The sequence below is a fragment of the Sciurus carolinensis genome, chromosome 3 (genome assembly GCF_902686445.1).
Source record: "Sciurus carolinensis chromosome 3, mSciCar1.2, whole genome shotgun sequence".
Taxonomy (NCBI): Eukaryota; Metazoa; Chordata; class Mammalia; order Rodentia; family Sciuridae; genus Sciurus; species Sciurus carolinensis.
This window is the reverse complement of record NC_062215.1, coordinates 14,233,540-14,255,715: the sequence shown is the minus strand read 5'-3', so window position 1 is coordinate 14,255,715 and position 22,176 is coordinate 14,233,540. Positions and strand designations below refer to the sequence as shown.

The window sequence follows — 22,176 nt, the reverse complement described above, 5'->3', positions numbered from 1 at the left end:
TTTCTTACGTATGTACAAGATACTCTTCAGCATCCTTCAGTAAGCCGAAGTCTTTAACATTGACAACGGGGCTCTAGTTGTTCGTACATTGACCGATGGTGAAATAGACAAAGTGGTCATGATATCAACCAAAGTGTCATGATAATGGGAAAAAAAGAAAGCCTCAGATGACATGGTGGAAAATGTGTGATGGGTTTCTTAAGGACTAGAGCAGCAGGCACGGTAACAGAACAAGATATCACGTCCCTTCGTAAAATCAGATAATGATTTCTAAGACAACGATCACTGTACTGAGGCAGATGACTTGCAGGAAATGTTTCTTTGTGTTTTTTTTGTTTTTTTTTTTTTTTTTTGTGGTGCTGAGGATTGAACCCAGGGCCTTGTGCTTGCAAGGCAAGCACTCTACCAATTGAGCTACATCCCCAGCCCCAGGAAACATTTTTAAAAGTCATCCAGCAGAATGCATCCTCATCCCTAGAGGACCCTCTTCCTGGTCCCTCAACTGCATCAGATAGCTCCTCTTACCTAAAACATTAAATGAGGGGTACAGTAGACTTTTAATGGAAGCACAGCCTGGGGACTGGGGCTGGGGCCCAGTGGAAGAACACTTGCCTGACACGTATGTGGCACTGGATTCGATTCTCGGCACCACATATAAATAAATGAATAATAAAAAAAAAGACTTCACATTCAAAAAAATTTAAAAATTAAAAAAATAAAAAACACAGCCTGGTTGGGGAGGGCGGGGGGAGGGAAATGAAAGCTGCCCTTGTTGTTTGTCAGCTGATACAGACCTTCTGGGGACGCCCCTGCTCTGTGCACCCTGAACATTGATTCATTTTTTGACTATATTAATGGCATGTGATTTTTTTTTTTTACCACTAAGTACTTATATGTGAATAAGTGTAAGAAAATGATTGCTTATTGGAAGTGTATAAATTCAGAGCCAGGAATGATAGAGAGTGACGCCTCTGCTTTCTGAAGGTTCAGCATACACAAACTTTATTTCATGCACAAAACAATTTATAATATCATATAAAATTACCTTCAGACTGTGTGTGTGTGTATAAATCCCCAAGATCTCTCATTATGTATATTGCAAATATTCCAAAGTCTGAACCTTCTGGTCCCAAGCATTTGGGATAAGGGATGCTCAAAAAGCAGCATAAATCACTGAGTGTCACACTTTTTAAGAAGAGCATGTAACTTAAGACTTTCTATAAACTGAGGGTTAGAGACATTTTCTTTCCACACCCTGGTGGTCACACCAGGAGGATGTGGGACGATTCCACTCTGCCCTGGCTCTGCTCAGATGCCCCAGAGGTGACAGGGTATGGGCCCTGAAATGACTGACAACTCTGGGCTGGGGGCTGGGAGCCCAAGCTGTGTGTGTGGACACCGGAGAGGGACGCTGGCCTAGAAGAGCCTGTTCCTGGGCAGGGACCTGGCTTCTCCACAGACAGGGCACCTAACATGGGAACATGGGATAAGAACCAGCACCTCAGGTGGCCCTTAGCTCTCTCCCCTGGGAAGCCCCTTGTCACACACCCACTCTTTTCAGACCTGTGAGAGCTGAATCCATGGCCTTACTTCTGTGTATGCTTCAAGGAGCCTGGAGAATTCTGGATCCAGTAGAAGTGAACCACAAGCCCCTCAGGGTTGAACTGAGAGACTCTGAGGCCTAAGGTCAAGAGGATTCTGATGGTGAGTGAGGATTCTGGCGGTGGAGAAGGCTTGGGAGCCCACCTTTGGCTCAGAGAAATCAGGGGTTGAATCCCAGCTTGCTAATCACTAGCTGAGATTTCCCCCGTGTAAAATGGGGATGGTAATCCTCCAGAGGATGGGAGGACATCATGTGGGAAAAGCATTCCACCCAAGGACATGAGGCCGTAAACAGCCGCCACAGCTAACTGCCCTTGATGATAAACTGTCCCTAAGGATGCATGTTATCCATGGCAAGGAATTTCATGGAAACTGCAGAGCAGGGAGGGCTGAAGACCTTCCTGAGAGCAAGAACAATATGTGGAAATGAATTACACTCATACCCTACTGGGTACTTTCTTTGTTGAGTGTGCTGTTTCCATTTTTGTAGTTTACCAGGACTCAAAACAGGTATTTTCTCTTAAGAAATTTGGGGCTATTGTTCGCAAGAGGTTGGGTTGACGGAGGAAAGGCTGGACCCCAGGTGAGTCCTTCCAGCAAGGAATATTATTTTCACCTTTCATGTAAAACTTACTTTTCCCTTCTCAGTGACTCTGCAGTTTGGAGTCCTGGCCTCTGGGGAAGTGGCCCTGACTTCCTGCCCTTCCAGAGTGGTGCCTACTACCAGGCTTGGCTGAGGACAGGGAAAAGTGTCAAGTGTCCCTTTCCTTCCCCTTCTATATAATAAGAATATTAATTCAGAAAAAAATTCCAAAAATGCTAAAAATACACTCTTCCCCATAACTCTAACAGCCAGATAGGGCCAATATGGACATTTTGAGAAAGCATTCCTCCAGTTTTTCTCTATGCATTTAAGTTACATATTACCTCACAACTGTTTATAACAGGGTTTTCTGTTTCATTGACCATATTGTGATTCTCTTCACACATCATGAAATAGTCTACAACATCATTAAAAAAAGTGTTTGTCATATACACTGGAAAGTATGAGCAGTAGTTACAAACTAGCACGGCATTTTTTTTTTTAATTTATTTGTGGTGCTAGGGATTTAACTCAGGGGTGCTTCACCACTGAGCTACAGCCCCAGCCCTTTCTGTTTTCTCTTTTGAGACAGGGCCTCCCTAAATTGCCCAGGCTGGCCTTGAACTTGTGATCCTCCTGCGTCAGCCTCCCCAGCCACTGGGATTACAGGCATGCACGACCATGCCCAGCAAAATGTTCAAGATTTTCTTTTCTGTTCTACAAAACAAGCGATAGTAATTTGGATATTGTTACTCACTTTCAGTCACTGTATTGCTGTAGACATACTTCATTCAGGAAAAGTTTTTAGCTTGCATTTTTTGGAGTGAAGATTTATAGAGATGTTAAGAAGTAACTCAAATAATGTAACTCCGGTTTCAAAAAACTACATATGCTCTCTTAAACAGGTGATTTGATGACTCTTGGCATTATTTTTAAAGTAAAATTAAATTCCTTTTTTTGTAGCTATAAATCAATGTTGCACAAATGGACATTTAAGACGAGAGCATCTTCCTACTCTAAAGTAGTGGATGGTGGGAAAAAGAAAAAGTTGAGGGTTATATTGGAGCCGGTCACCCGTACAAAGGCCTCCTTACAGACACACATGGATTTGTATGTGCAAACACAGTTGTGGTCTGTTATACTTTATTTCATTTCACTGATCATTTTCTTCCAACTATAACTGAAAGTAGCAGTCTGTAATGTTTTTGTAAACCTTGCTCCTCTTCAGTTACTTATGAACAAGCAGTACTTAATTTTCCATTGCCACATTTCCCTGATCTGACAACGTCTTTTTCAGATTCGTTCTCTACTCACTGAGATTCACTGTCCAACAACTGGACTTTTGATTCACTAAGCGATTCAATAGGAAAGAGTTCATCTGATCCAAGACGGTCATTTCCCAAGTTTTGTGTCATTTCCACCTTTGCCGTTTAGATCTTCTGATGTATTTATTTTGTCCTGAAATGGAGGTTTGTCCTGGATCTCTTCTTACAAGGTGAGTAGGAAAATGGCAACTATCCATCTTGAAAATAATAAAAGTTTCCAAGGTCTTCTCCTTGCCTGAGTCTCGTCTCCAATTTATATTGTATCTGAGAGAGAAACCTTTGCCACAGGTGTACATAAAAATGTGGGTACCAGGGGCTGGGGATATAGCTCAGTTGGTAGAGTGCCTGCCTCGAAAGCACAAGGCCCTGGGTTCAATCCTCAGCACCGCCAAAAAAAAAAAAAAAAAAAAAAATGTGGGTACCCCAAATAAATCTCTTGTTATTCTGGATTTGGTTTTGTTTTTCCAACTAGCCAGCAGTGGTAACTGAAAGGTGACGGGATGCTGGTGAAGATTGCCAACACGAAGAAAAGAGGAAGCAGAATTTGTGCATGCATCTGACAGTAGTACGCCCATTCAAGTTTTGGGGCAAGGTGGTACATGCCTATAATCTCAGTGCTTTGGGAGGCTGAGGCAGGAGGATCACAAGTTCAAGGCCAGCTTCGGCAACTTAGTAAGGCGCTGAGCAATTTAATGAGACCCTATCTCTAAATAAAAAAATAAAAAAGGGCTGGGGATGTGACTCAGTGGTTAAGCAGCTCTGGGGTATCCCTGGTGCCAAAAAAAAAGTGGAAAAAAAAGGAAACTTTTATAAAGTACTGTAAAACTATTGTAGCCACAAACTGGCAAAGGAAGGACCATTTAAAAAGCAGGCGTGATTCGTAATTAGAGAATTGCACACAGGTCATTTTGGGAGCAGAGAGGATCGGATGTTACATATATAACAATATAACCCGCAGGGCACGGTGGCGCACACCTGTAAACCCAGCTGCTAGGGAGGCTGAGGCAGGAGGATCGCAAGTTCAAAGTCAGCCTCAGCAAAAGTGAGGTGCTAAGCAACTCAGTGAGATCCTGTCTCTGAATAAATACAAAATAGGGCTGGGGATGTGTCTCAGTGGTCAAGTGCCCCTGAGTTCAATCCCTGGGAACCTCCCCCCCCCCAAAAAAAAAAAAAAAAAAAAAACCAAAACCAAAACAAAACAATGTAACAGCCAGATTTTTCTTTTTCTTTATCCCACTGTCCAAGGCCCCAGCCAGTTGGAAGCAGGGCCAACCTGCCCTGTGAGAACTTGTGTAGTAACACAGGACGGTGAAACCAACCCACCGGATTATGCAAAGCTCGTGGAGATCCTCTGATTTCCTCAATATGGTCAAGAAAAAGAGGAAGTTCTCCAAGCAGCTCATCAGCATCGAGGGTACCTCTACCATGATCTCTGCTCCACGCTCCTCTCTGTTCCACTTAAGAGAATGTGGAGACATTTGAACGTGCTCTTCTGGGGCATTTTTTCTTCTGTTACCTGTAAGCCCACACGTCTTCTTGAGACTCGACTCCACACCGAAGCATTGTGTGGAAATTCAGCTTTCTCATGTTCCTTTTCTCTCTTTCAGTTCAAAAAGCCGTTCCGACTTGCAGTAGCACGAGAACAAATGGTAAGTTTCATTTTCTTCTCACTGAAGCTATTTTAATTAAAATGGGAAGATGGTCAGCTTTAAACATGAGTGCTCGTTTATAAGGTTTTAGTTAGTTTGTTTGCTTTTAGATGAACAATCAAAGAACAAAGCCTTTTCAGCTACATAAACTGTTTATATGAACTGATTTTAGGGAGGGGGTTGGAACATTTTTTCCTGAGACTCAGAGACAAAGTATTGAGATTGCTTTTACAATGAACTATTTCTAACTTTCTGTTGTTGTTCAACTAGGAAACCAATACATAATCATTGCAAAATAATTCAAGCAACACTAGAAATATATATATATATATCAGAAGGCAGGTCCCGTGTGGTGACCTGTCAATCAATCCCAGCTACTTGGGGGACTGAGGCAGGAGGATCGCAAGATCAAGCCCAGCCTCAGCAACTTATCGAGATGCTGTCTCAAAATAAAAAAATAAATAGGGCTGGGGATGTGGCTCAATGGTTAAGGGACCCTGGGTTCCATCCCCAGTACCAAAAAAAAAAAAAAAACAGACAATCTGTCACTGCGTTAGATCCTCACCCTGGCTCTGCTGCTGCCCAGCTGTCAGCCTGGGCCCGGACGTAACTAGCCTAATTTAATGTGTCTCAACTATGAAGTGGAGTACTAAAAGTACCTACCAAGGAGGGTCCTTGTGGGGGTGGAATGAGACAGTCTTTGTTCCTCTGAACAGCTCCTGGCAAACAGAAGGCTATTGGTATGTGCTAACCCTATTCCATATGCATTCTTTATTCCTGTATAAAATAAAACTGTGGTCACATTTCCTCTAATCCCTTTCCACTCTCTATTTCTAGAAGCAACCACTATCAATCATGTTTTTCTATTCAGTATCATTGTTAAAAATTCTTTTTTCCTCCAGGGCTGGAGATTGAACCCAAGGCCTTGTGCATGCGAGTCAAGCACTCTATCTAGCACTTAGCTACACCCCAGCCCTAAATACACTGGTGTACAACTTTTCCTTTTAATAGAAGTTATAGATTTATCTCTTTTTTTTTCCAAGAGTTGCATGGTTTTTTTTTTTTTTTTGCAGTACTGGGGATTGAACCCAGGGATATTCTACCACTGAGCTACATCCCCAGTTCTTTTTATTTTTTTAATTTTGAAACAGGTCTTACTAAATTGTTGAAGCTGGCCTCAAACTTGTGGTCCTCCTGCTTCAGCCTTCCAAGTAGCTGGGATTACAGGTGTACACCACTGTACCTTGACTACATGGCATTTTATAATATGATCCAGCCATAGTTCATTTTTATTGATTATTCCACTTTTTTTTTTTTTTTTTTTTTTTTTTTTTTGTGGTGCTGGGGATTGAACCCAGGGCCTTGTGTTTGCGAGGTAAGCACTCTACCAACTGAGCTACATCCCCAGCCCGATTATTCCACTTTTTTCATAATATAAACAATTCTGTAATAGCACTATACAAAACATCTTTTGTGGGCAAATGGGAGTTTGAGAGCATCTCTGTAGGATAAAATCCTAAGAATTGAAATTTGCCAGGTCAAAGGGAATATCATTTAAATTATTACAGATTCTCAGTGTCGCCCTCCCACCAGGCTGAACCTACCCATGGTCACCAGCTGGGGTAAGTGTGAGCTCATCACAGTGGCCCCAGTGGTGGATATAATTGTTTATAAAATGTGTGCCAATCTAATGAGAGCAAAGTGATATCCTAGTATTTTAATTTGAAGTTGTCTCATCACTTAGAAAGTTGCACATCTGTTTCATGTTTATTGGCCATTAAGGTTCCAACATTCCCATATATAGGAAATGTGGGGATGGCTATCTGGTTGGAAAGGGAAGTGAGGTCTTGTTTTGAAGTTCAGCAGATGCATGACTGAGAAAAATGTTAATTATGCAGATCAAAGAGTGGGAGGGAGCTGACGGTATTTTCCAGGCATATAAATCTGTCTTCCACCCAAGCTGAATCATTTGGTCCCAGTGGTATCTAGTGGCCATCTGCATCTCTTCTTCTAGAAATTACCTATTTATATTATTTGCCTGCTAACTGGATTGTTGGCCTTTTTCTGGTTGATTTGAAGTTGACTTCTGTATGTTTAAAAATCCTTTGGTTGTACTGACTCTTTAAGCATTTTGTTCACTTGACTTTTAATTTTGTCATAGAGGAGTTTGAAGTTCTTGGGTAGTTCAGGTTTTTAATCTTTTCTTTATGGCTCCTAATTTTTTTTTTCCTTATTTGGAAAACCTAATCTGACCTAACAATGTAAAAATATTTCCCTGTATTTCTCTTCATTCTTTCATAGTTGTTTTTGTTTCATTTTGTCTGTTTGATTTTCTGAAGGGGGTTCTTTTTTTCTTTGGCATTTCTAAATAAGGACAAACAAACAAGCTATCAAAAACACTGGAACCAGATCAAAAAACCTCAAAAGCCAACTTGAAAAGCAATAAAAAAGTGACAGTAAGAATAATAACTGTAATGAATCAAAACACATCAAATATGTTCAAATGCATTTTTAAAAGATTCTGAAAGAAAAATATCTCATTGCTATAAGATGCTAAGAACCAACTTTTTTTTTTTTTTTTTTCAAAACTGGTCAATAAAAGGACAGAGTCAAACTTTACCCTGACTTTCTATATAAACCATATTTCAATCTAACCAAACAATTGACCAGGAAAAGTTTCTCTTTATAGAATTATTTCAGATAATAAATAAAAAGAAATGAAAGAAGTAGTATATTCCACTTACCAACTCTGAATGAATTGGTTATTCCCAAAGGCTACTAAAAAAAAAAAAAAAAGAAAAAACAGATCAGCAGATAGTATATGCTTCCTATGGAACTGCACATTTCCTACTATGATGCTTTCTTGCTAAATAAAAGCATCAACAGAGGATCTTGAGTAGAGGTGATAGGAGGTAGAGAAAAATACAGAGAAAAAGAAAACACGGAGACAATTTTAAGCAAAATTGGGGCCAGCTGGGACACTGCACTTGGATGGAGGAACATTGACCCAGGACTAGCTCCACAAGTTTATTATATAGGGTCTCATAATCAGGAAGTTAAAATATAGGGGTATTATAAATTATTCAAGACTTGTGAGTTATCAAGAGGCTTTTTTATTTACAGAACTAGAAACATTTTTGTAGCTATCCTACTGTTGCAATGCTAGGAACATCTTGCTATTATCCTGCTGCACCCAGGAAGCCCATTGTACTGGAATGTCTGATAACTGTTAGTATCAGAGCCGAGTGTCAAGGCTGTTCACATCCTCAACTTTGGGCAAGGAATGTTTCCCAGGCTTGGCTTTTGTCAACCCCACAGGATCAGCCAATGACTAGGGGTTCATCTGCTCTCCACAAATCTGCATTTCATTAATTCTATACCTTTAATAACTGATTTATCAGAAATATAGGGGACAGGGGCTACCATAGAATCAGCAAAATCCTTATCATAGAACACTCAGAACAAACAACTTGCTCTCTCAACAAATATATTACAAGGAAAAAGTAGGCAGAAAGGTCCAAGGCCTATAGTTTTGGTTTATTTTCATTTGTAGTGCTAGGGTTGAACCCAGGGCCTCAAACAAGCCAGACAAGCACTATACCACTGAGTTACGTCCCCAGGCCTGAAACTGGTCTTAGTCATAGCAGCTGTTTCAGAGTAGTTGCTAAGTAGGATTAGTCTTGACAATATGGCAGCCTGTTTCATTGGTTTGGCTTGGGAGAGGTCTTGCAGCAGCCCATTGTAAGGAATTCCACGGAAACCATGCCGGACACGGGAAATCACATAAAGGAGTTTATTAAGCAAACAGAGTGTCTCCCTGTAGGGTAAGAGAGAAAATGAGAGGAAAAGAAAGGGAAAGAGAAAGGGTGCGCGCAAGAAAGAGTGTGAAAAGCAAGGAGGAGAAAGAAAGTGAGTCAGGGGAGAGAAAAGATGGCGGGGTAGCTACCGTGAAGTAGTTGAATCCCGCAGGGCTAACAGGGGACCAATAACGGAGAAGGATACTTGCAAGCTGACTGATGAACCAATAGCTAGCCAGGATGTTCACAGACTGACAGTAGTTGGGAGGCGGGGAAATGGCTGCAACGGAAAGGGCGGGGAGAGCAGCTTTCAGACTGACAAGCTAGGTTGTGATGAAACGGAAAGGGCCGGGGAGCAGCTTTGTATTACACCCATGACCTGAGCATTCATCCCTGTGGCCCTGCCATGCCATTTAAGTGGGGTGAGACGGGAATGACTCCATTTTACATAGTAATTTTCACACTGCAATTGGTAAAGCAGCCATCATTCGTATTGGCCATGTAGGGGGCTGCTGGGTCATTCTTGTGGTTTGGACAGTGTTTGTGTTCTTATCTGTGGATGTGACTATGGAGTGGTCTCGTTTCTGTCCTAGAGTGGCTTCATCTGGTGTCAGTGTTCTATGAAACCATTCATGTCCGATAGCAGAACACCAAGTCCTCGGCCGGGACAGGTCACTTTCTGGCCAGGCCAGTCTGTGGTTGTCAGAGCCTCCTCATCTCTTTTTCAGTACAGACATTTGTGAATAAAACAAGAAGTAGTCAGATATTTGCTTTAAAAATAGTCCGTTTTCTATTGACGATAGCACAATACTACAGACTAAGTCAAGGCAGCTCTTTAGCAACATATATATGCATGTCTTGGTCCCTCTCCCTCCTCTCTCTCTCTCTCTCTCTCTCTCTCTCTCTCCCTCTCTTTCTCTTTCTCTATCTTTCTCTCTCTTTCTCTTTCTCTATCTTTCTCTCTCTTTCTCTTTCTCTCTCTCTCTCTCTCTTTCTCTCTCTTTCCTTTCTTTTTACTCACTGAGATTGAGCCCAGGGTCTCACGCATGCTAAGCAACAGCTCTTCCTCTTCCTCTTCTTATAGAGCCACCCATATTCAGTCATGGGACTCCACACTGATGACCTTATCCAATCCTCACCACCTCCCAAAGGACCCGCCTTACACCACAGTGTGTTTGCTCTCTCTTCATACCTCACAATAGGGATTAAATTCCAACTTGAGTTTGGAAGGGGGCAAATCATATTCAGACCCCAACAATCCTAGGAGGGGTTGGAGGCAGACAATGGGATGGGTCACGAGTCGTTTATTGTTGAAGCTGGATGGTGGGTCCATGGGGGTTCTTGATGCTGTCGTCTATACTATTTTGTTTGAAATTTTCCAAGATAAAAACAAACATGAAAATAACTGATGGACCACACGAGCCATCAGACAGAAAGTGTGTCCTGGAAGCTGGAGCTGTGGAGAGATTTCCAAGTCAGCAGAGCCAGTCCTGCTGGAGCCCCTTTTCAGATCCTCCCTGGCAAGAGAGGCGGCCACCACAAAAGAGTTCACCGGCTCACATCCACCTGCCGGTCACAGCGAGGAGGCTCCGGACATGCTGAGCTTCTTCATGCACGTGGTCTGCCTCTGCAGGCAAGGAATACCTGCCTTAGGAAAGCTGGCCAGGACCCAGTGTCCCCATCACTCAACCCATAAAACATGGCTAGAGGCCCACTGAGTTCTTATGAAGGGATTTTAACAAGGACATTTTCGTCATGTGATTTTTGTTTTCCAGAATTCTCTTCTCCAAGTTTGAACTCAAATACGAATTCGGTTGTGATGGGTCAGAATGTATCTCTGCTTTGCTCCCACAAGAACAGATCACTGGACATCACCTATTTCTTGTTTTTGAATAAGAAATTCCTGGTCACCAAGACAGGAAGAGGCAAACCTGTGACTTTTAACCTAACCATCTCCAGTGCGGATGATTTGGGCCCCTACAAATGCAAAGCCACGGTCGTCAACTGTTCATCCTACAGTGCCCAATTCAACTTCACAGTCATCGGTAAGTAGGTCATCTGACACTTGGAGGTCCTGCGATTTGGGGGATTTGTACCTGTTGCACCAAGGGCTCCTGTGCCCCTGGCCAACACTCAAGAGCCTTGTCACTGAGGTCTTTATTTTTTTTGGGGGGTGGGGTAGGTAACTAGCGATTGAACTCAGGGAACTCATCCACTGATCCACATCCCCAGCCCTATTTTGTATTTTATTTAGAGACAGCGTCTCACTGAGTTGCTTAGCGCCTCACTTTTGCTGAGGCTGGCTTTGAACTCAAGCTCCTCCTGCCTGAACCCCCAAGCTGCTGGGATTACAGGTTATGCGACGGTGCCCAGCAAGTTCTTTATTCTTTTTTTTTTTAATATTTTTTCAGTTGTAGACGGACACAATATCTTTATTTATTTTTATGTGGTGCTGAGGATGGAACCCAGTGCCTTACACATGAGAGGCAAGCACTCTACCACCGAGCTACAGCACCAGCCCCTAAGTCTTTATTCTTAATAATTCCAGTTCACTTTCTCTTTCAAAGACCTTGGGCTGTTTCAGATAATAGTCTTAGATCTTTAGGCAAACGTCATAGATCTCAGATGCTTTATTTCTTGATTCCCATCATGTGGGCAAAACCCCCTTCTTTCTGAGGACTCAAGAAGTCTTGGAATCAGGGCACAAACTGAGCGAAATCATAATTTTAAAAGGAATATGCATAAGAAGGAAAGTCCCAATAAACGCAGTGGACAGGGTGAGGAGCTAGAGGATAATATTTCCTAGTAGGGCCAGTGGACCCATGAATACATGTTTTCTCTGCATGTATGTTTTCTTCAAGTTGTTACACTGCCCTGGAGACAGTGTAATTTACCTGTTCCAGTAAATTCTAAAACTACGCCAGTCACAGTGGTCCACACCTGTAATCCCAGCAACTTGGGAGGTTGGGGTTCCGGGAGCGGCCCCAGCAACTCCGGTCCCCGGAGGACAGGTGGAGTCTGTGCAGAGGAACGACTCGAAGCCCTGGAGCAGCCTGAAGCGAGTGCTGCTCAGATTTATTTTAGCTCTTCTTTTACAATATTAAGTAAAGCAGGATTAAACAAGATACAAGTTATAGAGAAATTACCACCAGGTTTGTCATTAACTTTCCAGCAGGTGTCTAACGCAGAGCGGGTACATTAAGGTCAACTTTCTATATTTACTTAGTTACTCACAGGAGCATATTACAGTGAAAGGTATTTTCCTCTTTTCACCCTACTGGCCTTTATTTACCCTTCGATGTCAGACCTACTGTCAGCATAATGACTATTTTGTTTTAAGCTAATTTTACCAAACTACTAAGCAAAACATGCACTAATCTTTAGCTCATGTTATTATGTTTTTGATTTAACCTTAAAGGTCTACTCTATTACCTAAACAAGCTCAGGTAAAACTAAGTTAGGTTGTTGACTGCCAAACAATCAGTGTGAGTGCTTGATTTTTATCCTAATGTTCTTTATGTTATTGATTTATTTTCTACCTACTATAATACATATGTGAGACCTAAGCCAGCATAAACTACTTATAACCAGTTAACATGCAATGAAGGCATTTGATCTTGAGATAATATTTTTCTAGTTGTTTGCATATGCTGTTTCTTTGTTCTTTAGTCCTACATTTCCAGGGTGGCCCTTGACGTCCAAACCTTTGAAGGAAGGACAAAAGTTGGACATTTGTCTATTTACCATTAATATTAATTATTCGTTCACCATTTTCGTTGTACACTCCTGTACAGGGAAGAGGCAGATCTGTGGGAGGTGGGTTCTTATACTTATTCGCTTGTTTCCCTCTAGGTGGCTATCACAAACGTCCCCCAATCTAGTAAGCTAAGTAGGGTGGTCCTTGTACTGTGGGGACAACAAGTCTCCTGTTCGTCAGGCTGGTTTGCTGGTCAAGCATTAACTGGGGCAGGTGTGGTCAGCATAGGAGCAAGTGATTCCTGTAACTAGTTTTCTGGAGAACTCCTCACACTCTGTACCCTCAGACTTATTATGTGTGATGTTGGTACATTTTTTAAAGCACTCCTCATCCTCCCCCAAGCTCCACAGTCTCATTGAGGTTAAATTCTTATCACGACAATCAGGAAATATGTTTTGCAGTTGCATAGTTATAAGTATGATAATTATAAGAAAACACCCAATTCCTAGGAGAGGTGACAAGCAATTTCCTGGAATGATGGCCTTGCCAAGCCCTTCCCCTTGCTTGGACCTTGTCAAGCAGCATGGCGGAAACAGTCCCCGCCATTGAGGCAGGAGGATGGAAAGTTCAAGGCCAGGTTCAGCAACTTAGCAAGGCCCTAAACAACTTAGCAAGACCCTGTCGCAAAAGAAAAAAAAATAAAAAGACCTGGGGATGTAGGTCAGTGATAGAGAGCCCTTGGGTTCAATTCCCATTACCAAAAAATAAATAAATAAATTTATGCCATCTTTAATTAAGGCCTATCAATTAAGTGCCTGCTCTGGGCATGCAGCTGTACTCCCGGGATCTCAGTGATGCCTAAGACGTGGTCGTGTTCCCAACCCAGTAAGAGGTGAAGGTATGAGCCATACACACAAATTCATTGATCGCTGATTGACTCATCAAATATTTCATGAGAATCCAGATATGCCTAGCCCATCAGGTTCCCGGCCTGCTGGAGCTTCCGGTCTAATGGGGGAGACACAAACACAGCTACTCACACAAAGAAACCACACGTTGTCGGGGCTGCTGCAAAGGAGAGGCAAGCGGGATGGGGAGGCGGGACCCGCCTAGGCAGCAGCGCTCTAGGGAAGGCCCCGCACAGGAGCGGATACTGAGGTGGGGCCCCGAGGAGGAGGAGGAGCTCGCCGGTCGGAGAGACTGGGAAAGAGGGAGCCAGCCCAGGACCATCGTGCTCAGAGCTCCCACTCGGGGAGGCTGGTAGAACTGAAGGTCAGCTGAGAGGGTGCGTGACTCCAGCTGAGGCTGGAGAGAGAGGGGACCAAGGTAGGAGGGGCCTGGAGCATGGGAAGAGTTTAGAGTCCTCCATGTGCAAGCACAGGAAGGAAAACATCAGGACGCCATTTGTCACCTTGAAAGCTAATTAATTCAAAGCGGGTACCAGGCAGGAGTTGCAAGCTGGGGACTGGCGGGGGTGTCTTGCCATCATCCAGGAAAGAAGCTGTGGGGAGATGGACAGATACGGATGGATTCAAGAACTATGTTACAGGAGCCAGCAGGACTTGCTGACTGGTTAGAGTCACAGATAGTGCAGGTCAGGAAAGAAGCAGAATAACTCCTGGGTGTCCAGCTTGATGAGCCAACGAAGAGGGGACCGGCCTCTGCTATGGGGGAAAATGGAAGAATAGGATTTTTTTTTTTTTTTTTTTTTTTTTTTTTTTTTTTTTTTTTTAATGATACAAGGGGATTGAACCCAGGGGTGTTTTACCACTGAGTTGCATCCCCAGGCCTTTTAATAGCTGAATTCTCCCCCAAAATAGAGCGTGAGTTAACAGAGCACACCAGACCCCTGTATTTCCTGTTGAGAGTTTCCCTTGAGTCTATTTGGCAGGGTTACTTCTGCTTTTTGGAGGAAGTAAAAGATTACTGTGCAACTGAATTCTATAAATGAAAATACAGATAGGATATTTCTGGATGGAGAATAAAAGTCACTCTCAACCTCACACTTAGAGCTGGATCACTGATAAAACTATACTCATTATTGATGATAAGCAAATAACCAGAATTGAGAGCCAAATAAACCTCTTTTCTTTATACGTTACCTGGTGTCAAGCATTTTGTTACAGCCACACAAAAATGGACTAAGATAGTTAGTGAATCTAATTTGCTTAGCCTTTAACATGTCCTTTCATCCTTCTAGACCTGGTGACTGCCCCAGTGCTAACCTCAGATCAATGAAGCAGAAACAGACCAACATGTAACACTACACTGCATCTTTTTCAATGGCTCGCATAATTGCACTTTCTTTTCCTGAGTTGCTTCCAGAAATTGCAGCTGCTTCTGTACCCACCCACTTCCCACTTCGGCCACCTAAATGCAGAGTCCCTCTCGTAGGGTCCACGCAAACTCTGATGGAATTGCTTTCTCCCATAAAGGACTAATGAGTTAACTGGTGGGTTGTGGGTACCCGCTCTGCCTTAGGGATCAGCTGCACAGTATGTTGGTTGCCTTGGGAGAGAGGGTGATTGTCCTTCCTTCCAGGTCAGTGTCACTGGGGAAGAAGGCTGTGCACTGACCAGGGAATGCTGTCTTCTTCCAGAAGAAGACAGCTGTCCTATATGCCCACTGCTGCCTCTGCTGCTTCCGGGGTTACTACTGGTGTTCCTGGCAATAATCCTAGTTCTGGCTTTTTGGCTACAACAAAAATACAAAGCAAGTAAGTTCTTCACCATTCCTACCCCTGGGTTTGGGATATAGACAGCAGGGCGGAGGGTGAGGAGGGTCAGAATAGAATGTGGAAGGGCTGGGGGGTGGCACAGTGGCTGCACACTTGTCTAGCATGCATGAGGCCCTGGATTCCACCCCTGCACCTCAAAAACAACAACAAAAAGACAACAAAATAACAATTCCCAAGCAATGGAATGGGGAGAAAATGAAAAGAGGAGACGGGGGTGGGGAAGGTGAATAATCCCGCTTCCCAAATGGCCCTCATCTGCCCCTGAAATCCACTCCGGCCTGCAGCTTGTGTGGTCACCTAGCCTCTCCCCAGAGGAGCCCCGTGGGAGGCCTAAAGCTCTGCTGTCACCGGCTCACAGTTCCTAATAATTCCTGCACTCTTTCTAAAGTCATTATTTTGAGAATTTTTTTATAGTTGTAGATGGGCAGAATGCCTCTATTTAATTTATTTATTTCTATGCGGTGCTGAGGATGGAACCCAGGGCCTCACACGTGCTAGGCGAGCGCCCTGCCACTGAGCCACAACCCCAGCCCTAGGTCATTTTTTAATAATGGCAAAATACTTATGATATTTGCCCGTTTAACTACTGTACTTTTTTCTTTCTGTTTTGCGCTGCTGGGGATGGACCGCAGGATCACCACCCGGCTGCCTCCCCCGGCCCCTCCTTAGCCATTTTAAGCACACAGTTCAGTGACGTTGCTGTGCAGCCCTCGCCACATCCCCGTCCCCGTCCTGTCCTCCCGGCTGGGTGTTTCTGCCGGCGCGACTCCCCCAGGTGCCTCCTGAGTGGAATCACGCAGTGGCTGTCCTTGTCCGGCTGATTTCACGGGCGTCGTGTCCTCGGGGTTCTCGCGAGTGGCAGCGCAGGGCAGAACGTCCTCCCTGGTCGGGGCAGAAGAAGCTGCGCTGTAGGCACGTCCCACATTTTCCCCGCCCGCCGCCCCTCCACCGCAGCCTGGGGAACTTACCGTGAATTGCGCTGCTGCGAACCTGGGTGGACGGGCGCTGGCACTTGAACAAGCGGCCCGCCTGTCCATCGGCCCGGGGCGCCGCACACTGCCGAGCTCACCCTGGCGGTCCTCCCTGGCACAGCTCCGTGCCTCCGGCTCTCCCTCGCTAGGGGCAGCTCCGCCGGCTGAGCCAGGGCGTCCTCCCTTCCCCACCCCGGGGCTGCATCCGGCAGAAAACTCACTAATGTCCCCAGTAAAAGGCCCCGGTTACCGGTTTTCACTGGTCCCCTCTTTGGACCTCCTCTGGTTCAGCTTTTCAAGTGGGCTTTTCATGGGGGGAATATCAAGATTTGCACAAGACACTTGGTGTCTGGGCACACAAACCAGCAAGCTGAGTTGTGCGGGGCAGGCTCCTCTGCCTCTGAGCCTCAGTGTTCTGGCCGGTAGGATGGGGCTGGGAAGATGCTGTCAGAGAGAACTATACACTGGTGAGAGAACTAAATATAGATGGGAGGCCCCTGTGCCTGCTTCCACTCTAGAGGGTCAGGGACTCAACTGAAAATGGGCTGAGGTGTCACTCAGCATGTGGAGCATGTGGTCAGAACACAAGGCTCTGAGTTCAATTCCAGGACCAAAAAAATAAATGTCCTAACTTATACTTCTAATTTTTTTTTTTTTTTTTTTTTTTTTTTTGGTACTGGGGATTGAATCTAGGGGTGCTTAACCACTGAGCCACATCCCCAGTCCATTTTATTTTGAGACAGGGTCTTCTTGTTAAGTTGCTGAGGACCTCAATAAATTACTGAGGCTGGCCTCAAAACTGCAATCCTCCGGTCTTAGCCTCCTAGGGTGCTGGGATTACAGGTGTGTGCCACCATACCCAGCCACATCACATACATTTTGAAAGCACATCTCACTTTCCTATGAAAAACCAGGTTCTTGTAAGAGTTCTTCATTATTACTGACATAGAACTTGCCCCTGTCATTGAATATCTCTTGAAGATGTGCCAAATATTCTTTTGACTCTTCTCTTCAGGAAGGAAAGAAAATGTGACCTGCCTTTTCTAATGTAATCTCTTTTTTTTTTGGTACCAGGGACTGAACCCAGGGGCACTTATAACAAGTGAGCCACATCACCAGCCCTTTTTACTTTTTATTTTGAGACAGGGTCTCACTGAGTTGCTTAGGGCCTCACTAAGTGGCTGAGGCTGGCTTTGAACTCGTGATCCTCCTACCTGAGCCTCCCAAGCTGCTAGGATTACAGGTGTGCGCCACTCACTGGCCTCTAATGTAATCTTATAGACAAAGAATGTTCCTCTCAGGGCCAGGGTCGGGGGAGTACATCAGGAGGGACCCTAGCTTGGAGGAGTAGGTGCTTTGGACAAATATAGGGTTTCCCCTCATTAGACATTAGTGTAGGCCACTGGAGAAGCCAGCTGCTCTTTCTTTCAGAACTTAGGAGAATTCTGCTCCTTGGCAGAAAAGACAAGGAGAAGGGAAATGTGACCAAATCTGTCCAGTTGAATGATTCTGTACCCACTTATGTAGGAAAAGCCATGAGACAGAATGTGCCCAAGGATTCTGGAGACATACCCATGGAAGGTGACTTGTACGTAAACATCTATAAAACTCCCGCAGGTGAGAGAACTTTGTTGAGTGCTTTAGTAGGTTTGGTTGGTGGGTTTTGGGTTCTTTTTGCTTTCGAAGGTCTATCAGACACATGGGTAAAAATGGAACCAAAGGAACAGAGCGCAACATCTGTCTCCCTCCTGCCTGACATCCTTTCTCACCCCAGGGGCCGTGGCCAGGTTAAAATCTTCCCACAGATATCCTCTTGAATCTGCTGGTATCTTAACCAATGGTAATGGTAGCATGTGGCAGAGAGGCCATTCTATACTTTGGGGGTTGTTTTTTGTTTTTTTCCACTTTAAGATATCTTGGAGATTTTTTGTACAAGTTCAGAATGATACACACTGTGTTCCAAAGTCCTTCACGATTATTTATTTATTTATTTATTTACTGGCACCAGGGATTGAACCCAGGGTTGTTTTACCCCTGAGTTACACCCCAGCCCTTTTTATTTTTTGAGATGGGTTCTAGCTAAGTTGCTTAGGGTCTCCCTAAGTTGCCGAGGCTGCCCTCAAACTTACAATACTCCTGCCTCAGCCTTCCAAGCAGCTGGGATTGATTATAGGCTTGTGCCACCGTGCCTAGCTGCCTCTTAAAAAAACAAAAAACAAACAACAAAAAAACATACACACACACACACACACACACACACATATATATATATATATATATTCATTTATTTTAATTGACCAATAAAAATCACATATATTTCTCATGCACCACATGTTGTTTTGAAAGACCTACATTACTTGGTGTTGGTGTTTTTGCAGGATGGACATGGAACCCCTGGGCCACACACGCACTCCATTGAGCTGCACCCCAGCCCGGGTACAGACTGTGAAATGGCTAAATGCAGCTAGTAAGCGTGAGCAGGACTTCACATGCTGTCATTTTTATGTGGAGAGAACACTTGAATCCTGCTCCCTTAGTGATTTTCGGGAAGCCGGTACCTTGCTGATACCCATATTCTGCACGCTGTGAGATACACGTCACCTCCCAGGGGAGGCAGGACAGGCTGCGTTTCACGGTGGAGACCCAAGACCAGGAGCTCCACCCTCCCTGCCCCCCGGCACTGGGCTGGGCGTGGTGCTAAGCAATTTACCCACCCTAACGCAGCACCACCAACTCCCCGTAGGTCTTTCCCTTTCGCGAATGAGGAATCCGTGCTAGACCTGGAGTCAGGCGGGGGAACCCATGGTCCCAAATGGCAAGAGCTTTCCACAAAGCCCATGAGCTCCACACCACTGCCCCCGTGTGGCCAGAGGGTCAGACAACTGGCCCAGTAACTCCTACGCCTTGTGTTTTGCCCAGGGACAGGATACACCCAGGAGATCCATTATGCTACCCCAGGATTCGAGAAGGTGGTGCCAGGGAAGCCAGGTGGGCCACGGGGGTGGGGAATAAGAGCTGCTGTTGACAGATCAGGGTCCCTGTGACATCGCCACAACCAGGGGCTTTGGACCCAAGGCTGGGGTGGTTGGGGGCTGCGGGTACACCCCAGGAAGCCGACGGTACCCACTGATAACTGCTCTTAACGAATCTCATCAGGAGATGGAACAGTGGGAAAGGGGGAAGGACGGGGTAGGGAATGTCCTATAAAAAGTCCCCAAAACATTTTCAGGAATAAATGTTTTGCTGGGTGCAGTGACACAGGTTCGTAATTCTAGAGACTAAGGAGGCTGAGGCAGGAGGATCACAAGTTTGAGGTTAGCCTCAGACCCTCAGCAACTTAGAGAGACCCTGTCTCAAAATAAAAAGGGGGTGTAGCTCAGTGCTAAAGTGTCCCTGGGTTCCATCTTCAGTACCAAATAAATAAATAAATGATTTAACACGGTTCGGGAAAAACCAGTCAATGCTTGGTTCTAACAGGCCGCCTACCTCCTAGAAACAGGATTTTAGAGCCCCTCTGTTCACATATCCTACATTTCCTGAATTACCCGTATCTTCCCTTTTGTATTTCAGAAACCTGTCGTGATTGCAACACCGATTACACCTACTCTGAACTCACCTTCTGAAATTTAAAGAAGCCAACTTCATCTCAGCATAAGACGCTTTCTAGGAAAGCGGATTTAAATGAAGCAAAAGGAGCCGCGTTTGGCCTCTTGGAATGTCTGACCCTGTGAATCCCTGTTTCTCAAGGCTAAGCGCTATTTCTTTGAGTCGCTTGGGTTTGTCCCATGGTGGCACCAGACAGCAGTGGTTAGGTGGACCCCCTGGGTCCTTCTGCTCTTCGTGGGCGTGGACCGTCCTCCCTATTCCCTGGGTCATTTTCATTTTGACTTTTTCCCCAGATTATTTTTAAAAGGACAATTCTTAGGCCGCGATGCTCTGCACTGTGTATCCTGGAGCCATCACAGTGACCATCATTCCAGTTTCCCTGTCCCTGTGCCCACCAAGGTTCCTTGGAAGTGGATCTAAAGACCCATTGGGGGCAGGGAAGAGGAAGGAAAAGAAGAAAACGGAAGAACACAGAGGCAACTCAATAGTCCAGGATGATTTCACTTCAAGATCCTTCATTGACCCGAGCACGGTGGCACATGCCTGTAATCCCAGCAGCTCGGGAGGCTGAGACAGGAGGATCGAAAGTTCAAAGCCAGCCTCAGCAACTTAGCAAGGCTCTGTCTCAAAATTTTAAAAAAGGTGATGGGGGGGCTGGGATGTAGCTCAGTGGTTAAGCACCCTGGCTCAATCCCTGGTACTCCTCCCCTTCAAAAAAAGATCCTTAACTTAATTACATCTACAAAGACCTTTGTCCCAAATGAAGTCCTGTTCACAAGTTCCAGGAGTTAGGACACAGACTTATGTTCTTGGGCTGCCACCATTCAAGCCATCACAGGGGACAAAATGATTTCTAGCCTGAGTGTCTTCTTCTAGGAGTTATAAGTAAAGGAAAATAAAAGTCAACAGATATTTCTAGGATCCCAAACAAGCAGAACAGCTTGACCAAAGTTATCGACGCTCTCTTCTTGGTTTCGGGGCTGCCTGAACCTCAGTCTTGATTGTTCCTAGCAATGAACCTCTGACCGGATGGCCACGGCCTCTGTTACGTGGACACTCACAGGGATGGTGTTACTAACTTGCTCTTGTAAGTGAGGAGACTCAAGAGTGAAGCCATCTTTCAAGGTCACCAGGGCCTGGTAAGGATTGAACTAGGAGCTCAATCCTAGCCAACAGCAGCAGGAATGCCTCTTCAGGGTGGGCAGGAGTGAATTTAAAGATTCCGCTGCCATGAAGCAGCACGCATGAGCATCATTCCTCACTTTCTCTGTTGATATTTTTATTTATGGAAATCAGTATATTATAGAGGCTAAGCATATGCAGTTTCAGAGTCAGATCCAATCTGAACCTTAGGCTGAGTCATGTGCCGTGTGACTCTGGATAAGTTACTTAACCTCTCTGGGCTTCACTGTCCTCGTTGGTAAGGAAGAGGATGGGAATAATACTCACATCATTGTGAGAATGAATGTAAAGAGCCCAGGGCATGATCAGGTATCTAATAGAACCTCAAAATGCCAGCCAGTCCGAGGGTGATGGCGCTTACTCGAGGCAGGCTAGTCGGCTGCCACCCTTAGGAACCCTTAAGCCTTCGACATCATAAACTTGGTGACTTGGCCGTCACTGGTTTCCTCGTCTGCCTTAACTTGAGCTCCTCTGAAGCAGAGCCAGAGACAAGGACCAGGGAGCAGGGAGTCTACTGGAGGTGATCCTGGGGAGGAGGCGTGAGGGACCGAGGAGTGAGACAGGGAAGGAGGGAAAAAGTCCAGGATCACCGGCCGGGGCCACTTTGGGGGAAGCTGAGCCGGGGCCTGAAGACCCTCCGAGGTCTGCAAGTCCAGACTGCCTGTGTCGGAGGACCGGCCGGGAGAGGCTTCACTCTCGGTGGCCACCCCCTCCTAGCTGAGGGTCACCCAAGAAGGCCTGCGCCGAAAGAACCGGTCCACCAGCCGGTGCCAGGGCCCGGCAGGCAACCACAGCTGCGTGCCCTGCTTGGCTGCGGCTGTGACGGTGCCATGCGGCCCTGGCGGGCATGAGAGGGGAGACCAGGAGGGCACGAGGTGGTGCCCCTGCCCCAGTCCCAGCACCACTCAGCTGTCCCCGTGCCCACCATGGAGCTGAACCTGCCACTGAGGACGCCAACCGGTGCCAGTCACGACCTCCCCAGGGGACTTCCCACAGGAAGGTGGACCGCGGCAGGTCCTGGAGTCCT

General features: G+C 45.3%; 1 protein-coding gene across 3 annotated transcripts; it reads left to right on the top strand.

The window, feature by feature from the left end:
• Positions 1-4,884: 4,884 nt before the first annotated feature.
• Positions 4,885-21,267, top strand: Milr1 (mast cell immunoglobulin like receptor 1). Of its 3 annotated transcripts, XM_047545469.1 has the most exons (8): positions 4,885-5,028; positions 5,118-5,159; positions 6,728-6,781; positions 10,732-11,001; positions 15,253-15,369; positions 17,889-17,978; positions 19,281-19,349; positions 19,932-21,267. In XM_047545469.1, exons 1-8 carry the CDS (start codon positions 4,977-4,979, stop codon positions 19,982-19,984), a joined length of 747 nt encoding a protein of 248 aa, XP_047401425.1. In that variant the 5' UTR covers positions 4,885-4,976; the 3' UTR covers positions 19,985-21,267. The 3 variants fall into 3 exon arrangements, with proteins under 3 accessions (XP_047401425.1, XP_047401426.1, XP_047401427.1); XM_047545470.1 differs by lacking the exon at positions 6,728-6,781; XM_047545471.1 differs by lacking the exon at positions 19,281-19,349.
• Positions 21,268-22,176: the final 909 nt, after the last annotated feature.

Coding starts and splice junctions, on each gene's coding strand:
- Milr1 (XM_047545469.1), top strand. CDS start 4,977: ATGTGGAGACATTTGAACGTGCTCTTCTGGGGCATTTTTTCTTCTGTT. Junction 5,029..5,117: donor CATTTTTTCTTCTGTTACCT/GTAAGCCCACAC, acceptor TCTCTCTTTCAG/TTCAAAAAGCCGTTCCGACT. Junction 17,979..19,280: donor CATCTATAAAACTCCCGCAG/GTGAGAGAACTT, acceptor TGTTTTGCCCAG/GGACAGGATACACCCAGGAG.